Source organism: Equus asinus, chromosome 3 (assembly GCF_041296235.1).
Source record: "Equus asinus isolate D_3611 breed Donkey chromosome 3, EquAss-T2T_v2, whole genome shotgun sequence".
NCBI lineage: Eukaryota > Metazoa > Chordata > Mammalia > Perissodactyla > Equidae > Equus > Equus asinus.
In genome coordinates this window covers 53,685,036-53,708,516 of record NC_091792.1, presented here as the reverse complement: position 1 = coordinate 53,708,516, position 23,481 = coordinate 53,685,036, and the positions used below count along the sequence as shown (strand labels likewise).

The 23,481-nt window shown below is 34.9% G+C and overlaps 1 protein-coding gene across 5 annotated transcripts in view; it reads left to right on the top strand.

Annotated features, from left to right (window-relative positions):
* Positions 1–23,481, top strand: part of LOC106837751 (probable ATP-dependent RNA helicase DDX60) — a 223,710-nt gene that overhangs the window by 191,129 nt on the left and 9,100 nt on the right. For all 5 annotated transcript variants that reach the window (XM_044766994.2, XM_044766993.2, XM_044766992.2 and 2 more), the window contains 7 exons: positions 4,131–4,235; positions 4,872–5,072; positions 5,953–6,057; positions 6,202–6,346; positions 8,098–8,219; positions 16,418–16,565; positions 19,750–19,892. In XM_044766994.2, coding sequence (XP_044622929.1) covers positions 4,131–4,235; positions 4,872–5,072; positions 5,953–6,057; positions 6,202–6,346; positions 8,098–8,219; positions 16,418–16,565; positions 19,750–19,892 — 969 coding nt within the window. The remainder of the gene's footprint in view (positions 1–4,130; positions 4,236–4,871; positions 5,073–5,952; positions 6,058–6,201; positions 6,347–8,097; positions 8,220–16,417; positions 16,566–19,749; positions 19,893–23,481) is intronic.

Here is a 23,481-nt window from a genome sequence, read left to right as displayed (position 1 = left end):
TTCACCATTGTAAAGGCCATATATGACAAACTCAAAGAATATCATATTCAATGATGAAAAATTGGAAGCTTCCCCGTAAGATCAGGAATAAGACAAGGACACACACTCTTGTCACTTTTATTCAGTATAGTGTTGGAAGTCCTCACCACAGCAATTAGCAAGAAAAAGAAATGAAAGGCATCCAAATTGGAAAGGAAGAAGTAAACTGTCACCGTTTGCAGATGGCATGATACAATACAGAAAACTCTAAACACTTCACCAAAAAACTGCTGGAACAAATAAACACATTCAGTAAAGTTGCAAGATACAAAATCAATACACATAAACCTATGATGTTTCTATACACTAATAACGAGCTATCAGAAAGAGAAATTAAGAAAACAAACCATTTACAATCACATCAAAAACATTAAAATATCTAGGAATAAATTTAACCAAGGAAGCAAAAACCTCTACACTGAAAACTATAACATATTGATGAAAGAAATTGAATAAGACACAAATAAATGAAAAGATATTCCATGTTCATGGATTGGAAGAATTAATACTGTTAAAATGTCCATACTACCCAATGAAATCTACAAATTCAGTGCAATCCCTAGCAAAATTCCAATGGCATTTTTCACAGAAATAGACGAAATAACTCTAAAATTTGTATGGAACCACAAAAGAACCCAAATAGCCAAAGCAATCTTGAGAAAGAAGAACAAAGCTGGCGGTATCATGATCTCTGATTTCAAACTATACAACATAGCTATAGTAAACAAAATAGTATGGTATTGACATAAAAACAGACACACAGTTCAATAGAACAGAACAGAGATCCCAGAAATAAACTCATGCATATATGGTCAATTAATTTATGACAAAGGAGCCAAGAACATACAATTGAGAAAAGACTGTCACTTCAATAAATGGTGTTGGGAAAACAGGACAGCCACAAGCAAAAGAATAAAACTGGACCACTGTCTTACCCTGTACTCAAAAATTAACTCAAAGTGTATTTAAGACTTGAATTTGAAACCTGAAACCATAAAATTCAAAAGAAAATCATAGGTAGTAAGCCCCTTGATGTTGCTCTTAGTGATGTCTTTGTGGATATGACAGCAAAGGCAAGGGAAACAAAAGCAAAAATAAACAAATGGGATACATCAAAATAAAAAGCTTCTGTACAGTGAAGGAAATAATCATCAAAACAAAAAGGAAACCCACTGAATGGGAGTAGATATTTCAAATCATATATCTGATAAAGGGTTAATATCCAAAATAAATAAATAATTCATACAATGCAACAATGAAAAAATAAGCAACTAGATTAAAAAATGAGCAGAGAATCTGAATAGAAATTTTCCCAAAGAAAACATAAAAATGGCCAATAGGCACACAAAAAAATGTTCAACATCACTAATTATTAGGAAAATACAAGTCAAAACCACAATGAATTATCACTCAGACCTGTTAGCATGGCCATTATCAAAAAGACAAGAAATAACAAGTGTTGGTGAGGATGTAGAGAAAAGGGAACTCTTGTACACCGTTGGTGAAAAGGTAAAGTGGTGCAGCCGTATGAAAAACGGTATGGAGATTCCTCAAAAAATTAAGACTATAACTACCATATGATGCAGCTATTCCACTTCCAGATATTTATCCAAAAATTATAAAAAGCTATTTCAAAAAGATATATGCACCCTTATGTTCATCGCAGCATTCTTCACAATAGTCAAGACTTGGAAACAACCAAAATGTCCATCGATGGACGAATGGATAAAGAAGACGTGTTATAAGTATACAATGGAATACTACTCAGCCATAAAAAGATGAAGTTTTTCCATTCTGACAACATGGATGGACTTTGAGGGCATTATCCTAAGTGAAATAAGTCAGATCGATAAAGACAAATACTGTATGATTTCTGTCATATGTGGAAGATAAAAAGAAAACGACAACAGCAACAAACAAAGATATAGACACAAAGTACAGATTGGTGGTTACCAGAGGGGAAAGGAGGAGGGGAGATGGCAAAAGAGGTAAAACTGCACATGTATATGGTGATGTGAATGTGATGTAATCTACACAGAAATAGAAATAGAATGATGTACACCTGAAATTTATATAATATTACAAACCAATAAAAAATACAAAGTGATCACCGTCAAAAGTATAGTTAGCATCCATCACCACACATCATCTTCATCCATTTCCCCCACCCCGAACTTATTTCCGCTCTAGTAACCACCAATCTCTTCTCTGTTTCTATGAGTTTGTTTTTTGTTTTGTTTGTTGGTTCGTTTTGTTTTGTTTTTTGGATTGCACATATGAGTGAAAAGGGAGCCCTCATACTCTTCTGGTGGGAACGCAAACTGGTACAGTCACTATGAAAAACAGTATGGAGGTTCCTCAAAAATTTAAGACTAGAGGGGCCTGCCCGGTGGCACAGTGGTTGTGTTTGTGTGCCCTGCTTCCTTGGCCTGGGGTTTGCTGCTTCGGATCCTGGGTGTGTACCTATGCACTCCTTATCAAGCCATGCTGTGGCAGGCATGCCACATATGAAATAGAGGAAGATGGGCACAGATGTTAGCTCAGGACAAATCTTCCTCAGCAAAAAGAGGAGGATTGGTGGTGTATGTTAGCATCTGAGCAAAGGTTAGCTCAGAGCTGTTCTATTTCTGGGTGTTTATCCAAAGATCACTTTGCATTGTATACAGGTGTCAAATTATAAAATTGTACACCTGAAACTTATATAATGTTATATGTTAATTTCACCTCAATAAAAAGGTAATAAAGCAGACAGAAAGATTTAAAATGCTGTGAGGAATAGACAACAAAATATAAACTGGTAGCTAGATCATCAAATATAACAATTACATTAAATATGTTGGATGTATATGAAATTAACTCTAAGAGGAAATTTTTTTTACTTGTTTAACAAAGTATCCACCTAGGTGTTGATTATAAGGGGATACATTTAAAACTTAAGAAGAGGAAAGAGATTGAAAGGAAGAAAAATAAAATGCAGATAATAACCAAAAGAAAGCTGGTATAGCTATGTTTATATCAAACACAATGTATTTTAAGATAAAATCATTACTAGAGGTACAGATGGTTCCATTATTAGGAAGGTATACTAATGTAACGTTTTACATAATATCACAAGTTCAAAATAGTTAAAGAAGAAATTATAGTAGAAATAAGAAAATATAGAGTTGATAGATAAATAAAACACTATATTGCCAAACTGATGTGGTGTAGCTAAAGTACTACTTAGAGAAAAATACATAACCATAACTGTGTCTATTTTGAAGACAAGAAAGGCTAAAAGAGAAGCAAGAAATGATATGAGCAACCTCAAGTAGGTTTGGCATAAGATAAAGATAAGACAGATTCCAGTTGATAGCTTCAATTTTTTCTAAAAAATGTGAGTCAAAATAGCGTTGTAAAATTGAGGTAGGAAAGCAAAAATCCCAGGAAATATACTTTATTCATATGTCTTTTCTCTACTGAGAACACTATTTTCTGCTCAATGACACCATCATCTCTCATCTGTCTAGAAATAAGTCAAACGCCTCCTATCGCATCATTCAGCTTCCATTCATCACCCCCTAAAATTAGTTCACAGACCAGCCAAAGCTCTCTTATAAATATGAATTATATCGCGCTACTCCTCTTTCTCTTAAAATCTAAGCTCCTTAGAGTGGTTTTTTAATTCCTGATGTGACCTGGTTCCTGCTCTCTCTTTGAGTTTATCCCCCACTATCTTCTCTACTTAGAAATCTTATAATGCAAAAGTGATACTCCTTTTATAACCTATTGCTTTTATTTACGCAAAAAAAAAGAATGCTTACTGAATGGCTTTCATTTCACATCATTCTGTAGTCTGAAAATGCTAGATAATTGTAATATTAAGGAAAACCATTAAGGAGAATAAGAATCTCTATGATCTCTATGATACAGTTACATAATCCGAAAGAAAATGTAGAGTTTGTATTTTTTGTGACGTTGGTTTCCAATTGGACTTTTACTCAATAAACATAATTTCTGGGGGTCTTATCTAGTCAATATTTAGTGCCTATACATACATCTCTGTATTCTACGTTAAATTTGTTTTTCTTTTATCTACCCTGCACCCATAGGTGGTAACAGCTACCTCAACTCTTGCTTTAGGAATTAATATGCCATGCAAATCTGTTGTTTTTATGGAAGATTCTGTGTTTTTGGATGCCTTGAACTTTCGGCAGGTATTTATAAGACATCCCTTTTGTTACATTTGTGTACGTAGAGCTCTAGAACATCTATTCAGTAAGCCAAGATAAACCATGTTTATCCTGAAACATTTGGGGACTATATAAATATTTAAAAATAGGTTTCAGATATATGACATTTTATGAAGATGATTATATTTAAGTACATTTTGAATAATCATTGACTGGCTAGATAGATTAATTTTCTTGAGAATTCCCCTGCTTTGGTAAATATTACTGAACTTAAAAAAAAAGTCTGAAGAAGAGGTAAGCACATCTTCTGAGCGCCCAGTTGGTGCCATGCACCAACAACTATAAATTGAGTGTCTACAAACGTTCTCCATTCAGACTAGTTTCTGGAAATGCATTGGTAAAGAAGACAGTAAATCCTCCTGCTTTAAAAGTTATCATCTTTAAACATAAGCATTACTCAAAAAGCAAACGTATTTTAATAATATATTTGTAAAATAAAATAATATTTTAAACTTTGCTAAAATTAACATTCCAAGCAACAAAGAACTCTTTCAAGATTTCGAAAGTTTAATGTTCCAGCTGGTATAGGTTAGTTAGACATTAACCATTTACAAAGACAAGATTTGAAATGATTTAAAAGTTACGTGAACATCTCTTTAGATGTCGGGTCGTGCAGGAAGACGTGGAGAAGATCTCATAGGAAATGTGTTCTTCTATGATATTCCGTTACCCAAGATACAAAGGCTCTTAAAGTCGAATGTGCCCAAACTGAAGGGTCAGTTTCCTCTAAGCATATCCTTGGTTCTCAGACTTATGCTGTTAGTTGCCAAAGCAAATGACAAAGAGGATGCCAAAGCCAAGGTACTCTGTTTCATACTATTTAAATTAGCTTAATAAATGTAACCATTTCAGCTCAATTTTATAATAAACTATGTAAGTTATATAAGCTGAAGTGAATTAAAAAACAATGTGTTTTAAATAAACTCACTGTAACATTTGATTCTATTTTACAGTACCCTTAGTCAATGCAAAAATGTGCCTTTAACTTTCATGCTTTCAAACAAGGAAAATTAACCTTATGATATTCCAATTAACGTTACCCCTGGGCTGTGTACATATTAGAAAAGAGACCTTTTTTTTCTGTAAATATGTCTGGTCTAAAACATATTAAAAATCAAATTTCAAAGAAATAACTAATAGTTGAAAATGACAAGATACTGAAATGTTCATGATTCTTTGTTTTACATTTTTATACCTTATGTTTACTTCTCACCTGTCATGTGTAAAGTTGTAATTATTCATCTCTTTCTCTAAATTTCTCTTACCAGTGTCTATTAAACAAATACATATATAATAAAAACATTATGGATGAAATGATTATAATAAATAATATAATAGAGCAATATGCAATGCCAAATTTAAAAATGTAAAAATAGAGGCTGGCTCCTTGGCCTAGTGTGGACATGTACCACTCATGAGTGGCCACGTTATGGTGGCAGCCTACATGCAAAATAGAGGAAGATTGGCACAGATGTTAGCTCAGGGTGAATCTTCCTCAGGGGAAAAAAAGAAAATTAAAAAAATGTAAAAATATATTATATATTATGTATAGTACATAAGTATATATAATACCATGTTCTATAATAGAAATGCCTAATTGTCCTTTGGATATTGCATTTAGAAGACACACTATAAATTCTGCTTAATATCTAACTTGATGTTTTGATGTATGTATGTATAGGCATTATCAGTTCTCCAGCATTCATTGATGTCCTTCAAGCGACCAAAGATTGAGTGCATGTTAAAATTTTACTTCATATATTCTTTGCAATTCTTGGTCACAGAGGTAAGGTTTAAATGTATTTCCACTAAATTAAGATATTAGTATACAGTTTTAATTCTGTACTGAAATCTCCTATGTTAATGACTTATTTGTTTGATATTTCTGAGATCTAGAGACTGAGGTTAATGTGTTAAAACTGATTTCTAGGGATACCTGAATGAAGAATGTGTTCCCATTGGATATGCTGGACTTGTGTCCCATTTGCACTACCATGAACCTGCAAATTTCGTTCTAGTAAGCTTGCTGGTGAAAGGTTTATTTCACAAGTTGTGTATTCCAATCAGCATAGACGGTAAGCAAGTATTCTTTCCCCACACTTCTACTCATTGAATGGTGTGTGCTAACACACACACACTCACACACACAGAGCCCACACATTTGTATTTACATATACCCACACATTCCCCAGAACTTCACTCACTTTGTATGGTATGTAACTTCTAACTGCTTTTTCTCTTAACGTATTTTGAACATTTTTCTTATTTTTATATCATTAAATATGTTTATAAAAACATCAATATAAATGTGGTGCATTTTTAAATATGTATCCTATAAATGTAAATACTCTCAATGATCATTTAATATAGTTTAGATTTTTAAAAATAAACCCTTAGAATAATAAACATTATTTTTATGAAATCACAAGATTTTTAATGTATATCAATTGAAATAAATTACAGTAATATATGTAAAATCACTAATTTTGTCCTTTTTATATCTGGTCATTGACATGAAAACCGGCTTCTTTATGATATCTCACATTTAGGTCCTAATCATTAGCTGTATCATAGTAAAATATGAAGTAACAGAAGTCAAATATAGATTATAGAAATATATTGGTATCACAATATTGTCATTTGTAATCACTTCTTTTTTTTAATTATAAAGTATTTTTCCCTTTTTCCTAACTGTAAGATAATGCCATCAGCTAGAGAGAAATATAAAGTGATGTAATCCAAACTCAAATGATGACATCTGAGACCTGGACTATATAATTAATATTCTGTTATTCATTTTATTTTCAGTAAATTATCAACATTTGTTATAATAATATGAAATAATTAAAACATTATATAGCATACCTTAGAACTACTAACGGATCAAACCATAAAGCCTTTAATCCCCATTAATCTATATTTTTTCATGAAAGGATCATAGAAAGTAATCATCACTGAATTTTACTAATTTCACAAGTATTGTGTGAAGTGTATCACAATGTTAAAGAAATAAAAACACAGAATTTGCCATGATGCTGTCAGTGTAAATACATCAAGTTGACTCTTTTTCCCCACGAAGCTGGACAGCTCCACTCTTCGTGCTCACAGTTCTCCAGCAGCGGGAGGCAGTCATTTTCTCATTCATTACTGACTACTGATTAGGTGGCTATCTGTGTGGGCATGACACTCTGCTAAATACGGTGGCAGATTGTAAATCAGGAATCAGACGTAAGTTTTCCCTCAAGGAGATTTAATCCCTAAAATACTACAGGCAATTGGGCTTATGAAAATATAGGAAATAAAAAGTATTCCAGGGAGAGAAAATATCAGGAGGAAAAGCACGTCATTGGAGCAGTTGTGAGCTCTTTTTGGACTGTTACATGTGCCAAAGAGAGAGTGGTTTGGGATAATGTATGGTCTCTTACGGCAGACAAAGAATTTGGAAAGCAGCATAAGGCCTTCACTCATCAGTGGGTTTTGAACAGAGTTGAAAAACTGAGTGGAACAGATTGAACAAAGGGAATGTTTGAAGCCCATGATGGAATCTGGGGCAATTCTGGAACTAAAGGGCAAACGGCTGTTTATTTCTTTTTTAGGTACTTACAGCTAACAGTAGATACAATGATACCAACAATCTATGTCAGTAGGAGTTCTATTAGTCTGCATTGTTACAAAGTAATATTGTACTTTATTATAGGTTCACCAAAAATCTGGATAGTGACTTACCTTGAAATTTTAAGTTTAGGTATTAAGAACTGGCAAAGTGTTTTTATGAAATGACGAATTTTGTTCTACAAAGTTTTGAAAAATTAAACTCTTTAAACAGGCCGAAAGACATTTTCTGAAGATGTGATGGAAACCTTAGTGGTGGTGTTAGCAAATCTTTTTGGAAGACGTTATCTTCCTCCTTGTGTGGAAAACTTTAAAAAGAAATTTTCTCTCTCAAAGGTAAGAAAAAATATATTTTGCAATCTTGTAATTTTATGGTAAATCTTTACATTATAACATGCATTGCAATTGTATTTTACCTATAACAAGAGTTTTGCTGTCATTCACTAGTTACTTCTTTGTCATGCCTCAGTCAGTTCTTAGTATGTACGAGTTCTTTTTTTTAATTAACATTGATTTATAATATTATATAAATTTCAGGTGTACATCATTATATTTCTATTTCTGTGTGGACTATATCATGTTCACCACCCAAAGACTAATTACATCCATCATCGTACACATGTGCCTTTTCACTCCTTTCACTCTCCCCCCACCCCATTCCCCTCTGATAACCAACAACCTAATTGCTGTATCTATGTGTTTATTTGTTGTTGCTGTTGTTGTTTTTATCTTCCACTTATGAGTGAAATAATATGGCATTTGACTTTCTCTGTCTGACTTATTTTGCTGAGCATAATACCCTCGAGGTCCATCCATGTTGTTGCAAGCGGCAAGATTTCATTTTTTAAGACTGAGTAGTATTCCATTGTGTATATATACTGCATCTTCTTTATCCATTCATCCCTTGATAAATGCTTGGGTTGTTTCCAAGTCTTGGCTATTATGAATAATGCTGCAATGAGCATAGGGTGCAAATGTCTTTGCATTCATGTTTTCGTGTTCTTTGGATAAACATGCAGAAGTGGACTATCTGGATCATATGGTATTTGTATTCTTAATTTTTTGAGGAATCTCCATACTGCTTTCTGTAGTGGCTGCACCAGTTTACATTCCCATAAGCAATGCATGAGTGTTCCCTTTTCTCCATATTCTCTACAACACTGGTTGTTTCTTGTTAATTATAGCCATTCTGACAGGCGAGAGGTGATATATCATTGTAGTTTTGACCTGCATTTCCCTAATGATTAATGATGAACATCTTTTCATGTGCCTGTTGGCCATCTGTATATCTTCTTTGGAAAAACGCCTGTTCAGATCCTTTGCCCATTTCTTAATTGCATTATTTTTTGTCATTGAGTTGTATGAGTTCTTTGTATATTTTGGATGTTAGCTCTTTATCAGATACATGATTGGCAAATATATTGTCCCAGTTGTTACATTATCTTTTCCTTTTGTTGATGGTTTCCTTTGCTATGCAGAAGCATTTTAGTTTGACGTAGTCCCATTTATTTTTTCTTTTGTTTCTTTTGCCTAAGTAGGCATGGTATTCACATAGGTACTGCTAAGACCTATGTCAAAGAGCATATGCCTATGTTTTCTAGAAGTTTTATGGTTTCCGGTCTTACATTCAAGTCTTTAATCCATTTGAGTTAAGTTTTGTATATGGTGTAAGATAATGGTCTATTTTCATTCTTTTGCATGTGGCTGTCCAGTTTTCCCAACACTGTTTGTTGAAGAGACTTTCCTTTCTGCATTGTATATTCATGGCTCCTTAGTCAAAATTAGCTGTCCATACATGTGGGAACTTATTTCTGGGCTCTTAATTCTGTTTCATTGATCTGTGTGTCTGTTTTTCTGCCAGCACTATGCGGTTTTGATTACTATAGCTTTGTAGGATGTTTTGAAAATCAGGGAGTACAATACCTCCAGCTTTGTTCTTTTTTCTCAGAATTCCTTTAGCTATTCAGGGTCTCATGTTGTTCCATATAGATTGTAGAATTCTTTGTTCTATTTCTGTGGAAATTGTTGCTGGGACTTTAATAGGGATTGCTTTGAATCTTTAGATTACTTTAGGAAGTATGAACATTTTAACTATGTTTATTCTTCCAATCCACAAGCAGGGAATACCTTTCCATTTCTTTGTGTCTTATTTGGTTTTTTCAACATGTTTTATAGTTTTAAGTGTACAGGTTTTTTACCTCTTTGGTTAACTTTATTCTAAGTGATTGGGTAAAATTATTCTGCTGTGATTGTAAATGGGATTGTATTCTTAATTCCTCTTTCTGCTATTTCATTGTTAGCATATAGAAACGTGACTGATTGTATATGTTGATTTTCTATCTTGCTACTTTACTGCATTCATTTATTGTTCCTAATAGTTTTTTGGTGGGTGCTTTGGATTTTTCTATACATAAAATCATGTAATTTGCAAGTAGTGACAGTTTTACTTCTTCCTTTCTAATTTGGATCCTTCTTTTCTTTTTCTTGCCTGATTTCTCTGGCTAGGACTTCCAATACTATGTTAAATAAAAGCAGCAAAAGTGGGCATCCTTGTCTTGTTCTTGTTCTTAGAAGGATAGCTTTCAGTTTTCACAATTGAGTATGATGTTAGCTGTGGGTTTGTCATATAAGGCCTTTATTATTTTGAGATACTTTCCATGTATACATGTTTTATTCAGTCTTTATCATAAATGGATGCTGTATCTTGTCAAATGTTTTCTCTGCATCTATTAAGATGAGCTGTCGGTGTTGCAATCCAATGTACACATCAGGATAGATGCGGAGAGGGCTGATGGCCACTCTGAGTTTATTATAACCAGCATTTCAATATATACATAGCTTACATCTGTTAAACATACACAGGAGTTCTGGACAATGTAATTAGCGAATGCCAAGAATTCTTAGTGATTTCTCAAGGAGCCCTCCCTTGGCCTCTGTTTTGATATTATCATGTTATTGCTGTGCTCATATATTTTATCTCGGAGCATGCAAGACCTCCTAGGCAACAGTCCCTCCTGCTCACGATATCGTGTCTCCATCTGTGCCTCTGGGCGACCAGTGCCTGGCTTAGGTTGCCACCCCTGGGAGGTCTTACCCATCATTGGCTAACTGGCCTTCTCACCTCTCGGTCACAGTTTGTTGGCAAGCCTTTTCCAGTGATTATTAACCCTTCGTGTGTCAGGGGTGGCTACATGAGCATGTGATTTGTATTCTTCATTTTGTTAATGTGGTGTATCACATTGATTTATGGATGTTGAACCATCTCTGCATCACTGGAATAAATCTCACTAGATCATGGTGCATGATCTTTTTAACATGTTGTTGCATTCAATTTTGATAGTATTTTCTTGAGGAATTTTGCATTTATGTTCATCGTTGATATTGGTCTATCATTTTCTTTTTTTCTGCTGTCCTTTTCTGGTTTTGGTCTCAGGGTAATTTTGGCCTTGAAGAATGAGTTAGGAAGTGTCCCCATCGTCCTCAATCTTTTGGAAGAGTTTGATAAGGAGAGGTATTAAGTCTTCTTTGAGTGTTTGATAGAATTCATTGAGGAAGCTTTCTGGTCTTGGACTTGGGTTTTTTGGGAGGTTTTGATTCCTGTGTTGATCTCCTTACTGGTGATTGGTCTATTCCAATTCTCTATTGCTTCTTGATTCAGTTTTGGAAAGTTGTGTGATTCTAAGAATTTATCCATTTACTCTAGATTATTGAATTGGTTGGTGTATAGATTTTCCTAGAATTCCCTTATAATCCTTTGTATTTCTGTGGTGTCTGTTATAATTTCTTCTGTTTCCTTTCTGATTTTATTTATTTGAGACTTCTGTCTTTTTTTTCTGAGTGAATCTAGATAAAGATTCGTCAATTTTGCTTATCTTTCCAAAGAACTATCTTTTAGTTTCATTGATCTTTTCTATTGTCTTTTAGTCTCTATTTCATTTATTTCCACTCTGATTTTTATTATTTCCTTCCTTCTACTAACTTTGGGCTTTGTTTGCTCTTCTTTTTCTAGTTCCTTTAGGTGTACTGTTAGGTTGTTTAGTTGAGATTTTTATTGTTTTTTGAGGTAGACCTGTATTGCTATAATTTTCCCCCCATTACCACTTTTGTTATATTCCATAAAATTGGGTATGTTGTATTTTAATTTTCATCTGTCTCCAGGTAATTTTTTATTTCTTCTTTGCTTTCTTCGTTGACCCAATAGTTGTTTAGTAGCATTTTGTTTAATCTCTACACATTTGTGACTTTTCCAGTTTTCTTCTTGCAGTTGATTTCTAGTTTCATATCATTTTGGTCAGAAAATATGCTTGATATTATTTCAGTCTTCTTAAATCTTTTGAGAGTTGCTTTGTGGCCTAATATGTGATCTATCCTGTAGAATGTTCCATGTGCATTTGAAAAGAATGTGTATTCTTCAGTTTTTGGATGGAGCATTCTGTATACATGTATGAAGTCCATTTCGTCTACTGTGTCATTTAAGGCCAGTGTTTCCTTATCGATCTTCTGTTTAGATGTCCATTGATGTAAGTGGAATGTTAAAGTCCTCTACTCTTATTGTGTTGCTGTCTATTTCTCCTTTTATGTCTGTGGATAATGCCATTATATATTTAGGTGCTTCTATGTTGCACACATAGATATTTAAAAGTGTTACGTCCTATTGTTGGATTGTTCCCTTTATTATTATGTAGTGCTTGTCTTTGTCTCTTATTATAGGTTTTGTTTTAAGATCTATTTTGTCTGATATAAGTATTGATATCCCAGCTTTCTTTTCTTTGCCATTTTCATGGAATATCTTTTTCCATCCCTTCACTTTCAGTTTGTGAGTGTCTTTAGGTCTGAAATGTGTCTCTTGTATGCATCATATATATGGGTCTTGCTTCTTTTATCCATCAGCCACCCTATGCCTTTTGATTGGAGCATTTAGTCCATTTACATTTAAAGTAGCTATTGATAAGAATATGCTTATTGCCATTTTGTTATTTTTTTTTCTGGGTGTTTTAGTAGTTCTCTGTTCCTTTCTTCTCTTGCTCTCTTCCTTTGTGGTTTGATGGTTTTCTTTAGTATTATGTTTGGGTTCTTTTCTCTTAATTTTTTTGAGTATTTGTTATAGGTTTCTGGTTTGTTATTACCATGTGTTTCACATATAATAACCTATGTAAACAGCAATCTATATTAAGCTAATGGTCTTTTAAGTTTGACCTCTTACTAAAAGCCCTACACTTTTACTCCCCTCTTCCCACATTTTATGTTTTTGATATCATATTTAACCCTTTTTTCTTGGTGTGTCTATCCCTTAATGTCTTATTATGTAGATAGATATTTTTAATCCTTTTGTCTTTTGAATTTCATACTAGCTTTATAGGCAGTTGATCTACTACCTTTACTGTATATTTGCCTTTACGAGTGACTTTTGTCTTTGATAATTTTATTATTCCTATTTGTGGTCTTTTATTTTCCATTTAAATAAGTTCCTTTAACATTTCTTATAAGGTCAATTTAGTGGTGATAAACTCCTGTAGCTTTTACTTTTCTGGAAAACTGTTTTATCTCTCCTTCCATTCTGAGTGATAACCTTGTTGGGTAGAGTATTCTTTGCTGTAAGTTTTTTCTTTTCAGCAATTTGAATATATCATGCCACTCCCTTCTACCCTGTAAGATTTCTGCTAAGAAGTCACCTGATAGCCTTGTGGGGTTTCTTTTGTATGTAACTTATTGCCTTTCTCTTGTGGCTTTTAGGATTCTCTCTTTATCTTTAATTCTTGACATATTAGTTATAATGTGTCTTGGTGTGGGTCTCTTTGGGTTCATCTTGTTTGGTGCTCTCTATGATTCCTGTACCTGAATGTCTGTTTCCTTCTTCAGATTGGGGAAGTTTTCAGCTAATATTTCCTGAAATAGATTCTCTGCCCCTTTGTCTCTCTCTTCTCCTTCTGGCACACTTATAATATGGTTGTTAGTGTGCTTGATGTTGTCCCAGAGGTCCCTTAGGCTGCCCTCATTCTTGTTTATTTTTTTTTCCTTTTTCCTGTTTTGCTTGAGTGGTTTCCTCTACTCTTTCATCCAGATCACTGATCCATTCTTCTGTGTCATCTACTCTGCTGTTAATTACCTCTAGTGAATTTTCATTTACATTATTATATTCTTTTGTTCTGATTGTTTTTTTTCTATATTTTCTGATTCTTTGTTGAAATCCTCACTCTGTTCATCTGTTCTTCCCCTAAGATCAGTGAGCATCCTTATGACTACTAGTTTGCACTCTTAATCAGGTAGATTGTTTTTCTCTTTTTCATTTAGTTCTTCTTCTGAGGATTTGTCCTGTTCCCTTGTTTGGAATATATTTCTTTGTCTCCTCATTTTGCCCACTTCTCTGTGCTTATTTCTAGGTATTAGGTAAATCAGCTACATCTCCTGATCTTGGAAATGTGGCCTTCTGTAAGTGATGTCTTATGGGGCTGAGCAATGTGCTTCCCTCTCGTCACCTATTCCAAATATTGCAGGAGTATCCTGTGTAGGCTATGTTTGCCTTTCTGTTGTGGTGGGGATGCTCTTGCTGCAGGTGCATGGGTAGGCTAGGCTGGCACCCCAGGCTGGCCGTTTGTAAGGCTCACTCATGTGCAGCTGCTATGGTCACTTTACTGGGTGGGGCAAGACCTGTCACAGCTGGCTGCAAAGTCTAATAGCTCATAGCTGCTGCTATTTTGCTACTAAATGAGTCAGTCCCCCAGTGTGGCTGTTTGCTAGGCTCAGGGGCTTAGAATTGCTGCAGGTCTCCATTTTGGTCCCCTGTGGTATCTGCTTTCTCAAAAGAACAGATGGTTGGGGTTGGCCCCGGGGTCAGCAGTACACAATCATTTAAGGCATTGGAATGTGGGGCAGATATCCTGTGTGGCTGTTTAAAATCTTCAGCAGCATGAGTGTGCTGTGGCCAACATGCCCCATGACCTATAGGCCCACGCACCTCATCAGTGCAGAGCTGCCTCACATGCCTGCCCCACCAAGGCAGACCCATTTGCCCCACTGCTGCAGAGGCCTCACACACCCCACTTACACAGGCCCACAAGTTCACCATGGGCTTGCTGGTGGGCAGGGCCAGTCCTTCCAGCCTCCTGCTCTGGCTGCACTCAGTTGAATCTGAATTGCTTTCTCCGGTGGGTGGGGCAAACCTCTGCGCTAATAGGCTAGAGGAAGGAATCCAATGGCATCTGCCAGTGTCTATATCAACATGACTGAACTAGGTCACAAAAATGGCTGCTGCCAGTGTCTTAGTCCCTGGGGGGGTGGGCCCAGCCGTGTCTTGCTTCTTTGAGATGCACTCAGAGCTTAGTAATTGAGTCTCTTTTACCAATGGACTATGCACTTTTCTTATGTTTTTGTGTTGGTTTCCAGAACGGATGAATCTGTGTGTGGGCCCTTAAGAGCAGGTTTTCTTTGTTTGAAGTTTGATAGTTTTTCTAGGGGTACTCTTCATTGGTTTTCAAAGCCAGCAAAACCAGGTATTATGAGATCTTGTCTCAATTGTGCTGAATCTAAAGGCTGGGATGCCTATTGGGGCATTGATTTCCCAATCATATCCCCTCCACTCCTCCAGGAAAAGCTCCTTGTACCTTTAAGATTGCTCCCTGCTGTGAAGCACTGTGGGTGGAATGTGTTTTTTTCCCTTAGCAGAGGTATATTTCTGTCTCTTCCACCCCTCTCAGTTTTGTCCCTTCTTGTAGGGGTTCTTTTAATCCAGCTTCTGGTTCTCTCTCAGAGGAAATTGTTCCACAGGTAGCTGTAGATTTGTTGTGTAGATCTTACAGGAGATGAGTTCAGAATCTTCCTATGGCACCATCTTCCCAGGATCCCTACAATGACTTCTTAGATGAGGAAATGATTGAAATCTTCTTTAAAATGGAAATTTTTTTCCTGATAAAGTTTTTTAGCAAGCTAGTAACAGGATTTTTTATGACATTGAAGACTATCTCAAACAACATTACATTCAGTAGTGACATAATAGCCACAGTAACATTTATATTTGAAACAAGAAGACGTGACTGTTCAGTTTAACAGCCATTTGAAAATATTGTTCCAGGAATTCTACTCATTGTCAAATGACAAGAAATAAAAATATGACATAACTATTGGAAAGATAAGCATAGTGATCATGAAGTATGATAGAGTAATTTAAAGCCAGATACCTGGACATCTTCCCATCACTGCCACTTAGCACACAGGTGGCCTTAAGCTAATTTCTTTACCCAGGCCTCTTTCTTATCTGTAAACTAGGAATCATAATAATACCTACTTCAAAGGATTACTGTGATGATTGCATGAACTAATTTAGGCAAAGTGCTTAGAACAGGGCTTGGCCATGTTGAGGCGGCGTCCCACATCACACAACTAGAAGGACCTGCAACTAAGATATACAACTGTGTACGGGGGGGGGGGGGTTGGGGAGATACAGCGGGAAAAAAAATATTTTGAGCTTGTGTCTCACAGACTGGTAATCCTCTGCTCTTGTTTTGAATAATTACATTCATCTATTTCACTGATCTTAGGTAACTCTAGATGATCTTCCCAAGGACTTTGCTGCAGTAGTAGAGGAGCACAATAACAGAATGCAAGGGAATTTTGGTTCCTTCCTCCTAACAATTTCTAAGTTGGCTGACATGAGAAAAGAATATCAACTACCTCTCTCAGAAATTGGTAAGATTGTGAATGTGCATAAAGAAAATGTGAAGTAAAAAGAAAATAAGTGTAAATATTTTTAGATAAAACTAAATTTTGGAAAATAAGGACAAAACTATTCCAAAAAGAATACACAGGAAACTAATATAATCCTTCAGATCTATGCTGCGTAAATTTTATACTGAAAACTTCTTGTATTATTTGGAGTCAGCTAAGCCACCATGAATTTGATTTGACACTAAATACTCAAAATATTTCTATATTTTCTGGTGCCATTATGAACTAACAGACCATTGCATGATCTAAATTTATTTTAAAATATCCCCTGTCCTATTGATGCTATTTATCTTTTAGCAGATATCGGCACTCTCAACTAGTTACATTTTCAAATCTGAATTAACTTATATAAGACAAGGAATTTTGTTATGTTTCTATGGGTCATCAGTATGTTGTACTTCCTTAAGTACTATGGGAGACAACAAAAAAGTTAAGGCATTGTCAATGTCTTTAGGAAAGGACAGAATAAATGAAAAAGAAAATAACAAAAATATAAGGAAATTCTGTAATCTATGCCAGATAAAATAAAGGCATTGGAAGTAGAGAGTACACTCACTTCCCTAAGATGAAAAGATGGAAAGAAGGAGAGAGAGCTAAGAGGAAAATAGGAAGTGGCAGAATTCTGTTTTCCCTCACTTCCAGAAGAACCAAGGAGAAAAAATTGGAGCAGTAAGCACTGCTTTAGATTACTCATATCTCTGGATAGATTATTATATTGAGATGTAGAAGGCTTATGAAGGACAGAGAGAAGATGATCACCTTATTTCATCACAGAATAAGAAATTAGCTAGTCATGAGCAAACTGCATGGAAAAGAACCTAAATGTTCCTGGGTGATTGCCTATATTTGGGATTTAGAGGAGTGAGTACAATGCTCCTTCTTCTCTATTTTTCTCTGGGATAATTTCTGTGCTAGGCAAAATAATGCCCACCCCAAAGATGTCTGGGTCTTAATCCTAGGAACTTGTAATATGTTATGTTATGTAGCAAAGGGGGAATTAAAATTACAGATTGAATTAAATTTTCTAATCAGCTGACCTTGAGATGAAGAGATTATCCTGGATTATCTGAGTGGACCTAATGTGATCACAAGGGTCCTTACAAGTAAAAGAGGGAGGCAGGAGAATCAAAGTTAGAGAGTTGTGCTATGAGAAAGATTTAACAGAGCATTGCTGACTTTGGAGTTGGAAGGAGGCCATGAGCCAAGGAATGCTTGGCAGCCTATAGAAGTTGGAAAAGGCAAAGAAATAGATTCTCCCCTATAGCTTCCAGGAGGAAAAATCACAGCTCTGACTATACCTTGGTTTTAGCCCAATGAGACCCATTTCAGACTTCTGACTTCCAACACTGTAAGATAATAAACTTGGGTTGTGTTAAGCCACAAAGTTTGTGGTAATTTTTTATATTAGAATTAGGAAACTAACACAACTTCTAAGAAAAGAGACATGTGAATCAAAAAGAGTGACAAATAATAGGCAATATTTTTTTCCTGTTTTTTAATAGTTGAGATGAAATTCATAGAACAATTAATCCTTTCAAAGTATGTAATTCTGTGGCATTTGCCGTGGTAAAAATGTTGTGCAACCACCACCTCTATATAATTAAAAAAAATAGTGTTAGATAATCATAACTGTTAAAAATTGTAGGATTACTTACTAATAAATCCAAGTCATGCACTTAATTTGGGGAGGCTTAAGGATCAGACATTAAATCCTTGTATTTCTCTTCTAAACTTGGGATCAATTGGACAATTAACATGGGAGTAATATGGATGGAGCATAGTTTTCGTTTTCAGTCAAACGTGTTCCATAGAGCACAGCCCTGAGTTAAACGGCAGTTGCCTGTCCACCAAATGAAACAGCAGTGTCCCTCTCTTGTAAATTCTATCCTCTATGTTACTACACAATAGAGAAAATACTAGAATGCATCCTCTTAGTAGTCAGGTGGATCTGAAACAGAGAGAGAAAGACAAATAGAAAGAAAGGGACAGACAGAAAGACTGACAGAGGCAGACACAGAGAAGTGTGTGGGAAAGCCACAAATAAAGAAAGAAAGAGAAAGAGAGAGAAACAAAGACAGAAATACAGACAATCAGGGAGAGAGAAGCGGAGAGAGATGAGACACAAACAGAGAGAGACAGAGGGAGAGACAGAATTAGAGAAATAGAAAGAGAGGACAAGTACATAGACAAAAATATGGGAGAAAGACAGACATAGAAAGAGATTAACAGGGACAGGTACACTAAGAGAATGAGACATAAAAAAGAGAGACAACAATACAGAGAAAGTAAAGAGGTAAAGAGGAACAAACAAGACAAAGAGAGATAGAGTGAGAGTAACGGAAGAGTGCCAGTGAGCCATTCAAAGAGAAACAATGAGACACACAGAGACAAGAGTGTTATTGTCAGAGAAAGAAGTCAGAGAAGAAGGAAGGAAGGACTGGAGGGAGGCTGGGAGGGGAGGGGAGAGAGAGACAGAGAAAGAGAGAGAGAGAACAATTTGAGGTGGACATGACAACAGCTCCTAAATTCACCACACAGGCCTGGGGTGATGAGTGAGCTTGACAAGAGCTAGAAATTTTCCTCTATTACTTTTCTCTCTTGGCAACTGGAGTAGGAATTTCTTCCCTTCTGTTGGAATATGAATAGTAGAGTTAGCATAAGAATGTGGGCCATGGTGCCAATTCTAACTCCGGTATGAGAAATTTTGCAGTTTTTCTAGCTCTATAGCATCTTTAGAGGAGTTAAACTAATAATGAAACATTTTAAAAGACAGGTGGATGGTGTTGGGTTTTGACCTGGGATCCTCAGATCCACTAGTGTCCAATGAAGCATGTTTCCTACTTTGTAAATAGTTTCTATCTAATTTCTAAGGGGATAGATTGAGTTTTCCATCTGGACCAAGTGCCGAGTACACCAGTGGCAGATGCCAGAATGAATTCAGTGTAGGAAGAAAACCTCCCCAGTCAGGATCCAGCAATACAACTCTTAAATTTTCATTTTAAATATTTTTCTTTAAAAAAATCAATAATTTTCCTAGGAACAATGGTATAAACCAGTATGGTTTGTTTTAAATAATTTGTATTTTAACTGGGAGAACAGTTTTCAATTCATTTTCTGTTTGATTTTCCAATTCATTTCTTATTAGACTTTTCAGGTAAAGAATGTGAAGACTCTGAACTGGTCTCTCATTTGATGCCTGGGGCTGAAAGCAGAACTGCTGTCTCCCCATTTGCTTGCCTGTCCAACATAACGGATCAAGATTTATTTGACATTAATGTGGTAAATGATGTATGTGAATTTTTGTGCGAAGCTTTCTTTTATTCTGTTTATTCATTTAAAACAAATAATTTTTACAGGATTATTACACTAACAAAGTGTCCAGTAAAACAAAGTCATCTTACTCTTATTCCAGAACAAGAGTGCTTTTCACTGAAGTGGGAAAATTTTTTTTTTTTTTTTTACTATTTGAGTAGTTTTAAAATAGAAAACTTGAGTTATGTGAGGAAAAGAACATTACTTTCTACTTAATTATCATGTATGAATTACATCGTACTATGTGAATCACTATACCACAAGCTCTTGCCACTCCAGGTGTGAACCAAACAGCAGCAACATCAGTATCACTTGCTAGAAATGATGAATCTTGGGAACCATCTCAGAGCTATTAAAGTTCAAAATTCACATTAACATTTGAGAAGCCCTGCTATAAACCATTTGAGGGCAGTTTGTGTTTAATTGTCTTCATTTTTGTGATCCCTGCACCTAAAAGTGGTATGTGATACAGAGTAGAAACACAATAAACATATATAAAACACTCTAATTTTTTTCTTATAATTACATTTTTTATTCAGGTAACATTCACTTATAACATTTTATAAATTTCAGGCACATCATTACATTTTGACTTTTGTATAGACTACATTGTGTTCATCACTAAAAGTCTAATTGCCATCCATCACTGTTAGATATGCCTCTTTACCCTTTTGGACCTCTTTGCACCTCCCTTCCCCTGTAGTAGCCACAAATCTGTTCTCTGTTTCGATGCATTTGTTTGCTGTTTTTTAATCTTCCATGTATGACTGAAATCATATGGTATCTGTTTTCCTCTTTCTGACTTATTTTGCTTAACAGAAAGTTAAACAAAATGTGGAGACAGGGGAAATGGTCCAAATGAAAGAGAAAGATATATGCTCTCCCCAAAAATACTAATGAAATGGAGATAAGTAACTTACCTGATAAAGAGTTTAAAGTAATGGCTATAAAGGTGCTGACTGAACTCAGGAGAAGACTGGAGGAACACAATGAGAAGAACTTCAACAGAGTTAGAAAATATAAGAAAGATCCAATCAGAGCTAAAAAATACAATAATTGAAATGAAAAATACATGAGGGAATCAACAGTGGATTAGATGATGCAGAAGGTGGATCAGTGATCTGAAGACAAAATAGGATAAATTATCCAATCAGAAGAGCAAACAGAAAAAAATTTTTAAAAATGAGGATAGTTTAAGGGACCTCTGGGACAACATCAAGCATACTAACATTTGCATTATAGGGGAAGAGAGAGAGAAAGGGGCAGAAAACATATTTGAAGAAATAATGACTGAATACTTTGCTAATCTGGGGAAGGAAACAGACATCTAGGTCCAGGAAGCAGAGAGAGTCTCAAACAAGATGAGGGTAAAGATCCACATCAAGACACATTATAATTAAAATAGAACAAGTTAAAGACAAAGAGAATCTTAAAGTCAGCAAGAGAAAAACAATAAGTCACATACAAAGAAACTCCCATAAGACTATCCACTATTTTTCAGGAGAAACTTGGCAGGCCACAAAGGAGTGGCAAGATATTTTTAAAGTACTAAAAGCAAAAACCTTACAAACAGGAATACTCAAGCTGACAAGGCTATCATTCAGAATGGAATGAGAGATAAAGAGTTTCCTGGACAAGCAAAAACTAAAGCAGTTCATCACCACTAAACTGGCCTTACAAGAAATGTTATAGGGTTTCTTTAAGTGGAAAAGAAAAGAACTAGAAATAGGAAAATATATGAAAGAAAAAATATCATGATAAATGAAAGTATTTAGTAAAGGCAATGAATCAGTCATGTAAAAAGCTAGTATGAAGGTTAAGACAAAAGTAGTAAAATGAATTATAACTACAATAAGTAGATAAAAGATACACAAAATAAAAATGTAAAATATGACATCAGAAACACAAAACACAGAGGGGGTATACTAAAAATGTAGTGCTTTTAGAATATGTTCAAGCTTAAGCAACTATCACCTTAAAATAGAATGCTATATATATAGGTTGATATATATCAACCTCACAGTAACCACAAACCAAAAACCTACAATAGCTACATAAAAAAATAAAGAAAAAGGAATCCAAACATAATACTAAAGAAAATAAGCAAACTGCAAGGGAAGAGAGCAAGAGAAGAAAGGAACAAAGAACTACAACCAAACAACCAGAAAACAACTAACAAAATGTCAATAAGTATATAACTATCAATGATTACTTTAAATGAAAATGGATTGAATGCTTCAATCAAAAGGCATAGGGTGGCTGAATGGATAAAAAGACAAGACTCATCTATGTGCTGCCTAGAAGAGAGTCATTTCAGATTGAAAATCACACACAGACTGAAAATGAAGGCATAGAAAAAGATATTCCATGCAAATGGAAACAAAAAGAAAGCTAGGGAAGCAATACTCATAACAGACAAAATAGACTTTGAAACACTGTAACAAAAGACAAAGGGGGCATTACATGATGATAAAGGGGTCAATACAAGAAGAGGATATAATATTTGTAAATATTTATGTACCTATAATAGGAGCACCTAAATATATAAAGCAAATATTTACAGACATAAAGGAATAAATTGACAATAATACAACAATAGTGGAGAACTTTAATATCTCACTTACATCAATGAATAGATCATGCAGACAGAAAATCAATAAGAAAACATTGGCCTTAAATGACACATTAGACCACATAGATTTAATAGATATAAACAAAACATTCCATCCAAAAACTGCAGAATACGTATTCTTTTCAAGTGCACATGGAACATTCTCCAGGACAGATCACATATTAGGCCACAAAACAAATATCAGTAAATTTAAGAAGACTGAAATCATATCAAGCATCTTTTTGGAACACAATGGTATGAAACTATACATCAATTATAAGAAGAGAACTTGAAAAAGCACAAATGCATGGAGACTAAACAATGTGCTAAACAACCAGTGGATTAACGAAGAAATCAAAGAGGAAATAAAAAATACCTTGAGATGAATAAAAATGGAAACACAATTTTCCAAAATCTATGGGAAACAGCAAAAGCAATTCTAAGAGGGAAGGGCATAGAGATACAGGCCTACCTCAAGAAACAAGAAAAATCTCAAATAATCCAACTTTACACCTAAAAGAACTAGAAAAAGAAGAAGAAAGAAAGCCCAAAATTAGTAGAAGGAATAAAATGAAAGAGAAACATACCTCAACATAAGAAAGGCCATATATGACAAACCCACAGCTAATATTATATTCAACAATGAAAACCTGAAAGCTTTTCATCTAACATCAGGAACAAAATAGAAATGCCCAATTTTACCACTTTTATTCAACATAGTGTTGGAAGTCCTAGCCACAGCAATTAGGTGAGAAAAAAAATAAAAAGCATTCAAATTGGAAAGAAAGAAGTAAAACTGTCACTATTTGCAGATGACATGATACTACGTAGAGAAAAACCTAAAGACTCCACCAAAATCTGTTAGAACTAATGAGTTCAGTAAAGTTGTAGGATACAAAAGTAATATACAGAAATTGGTTATGTTTCTGTACAGTAATACTGAAATAAAGTGTT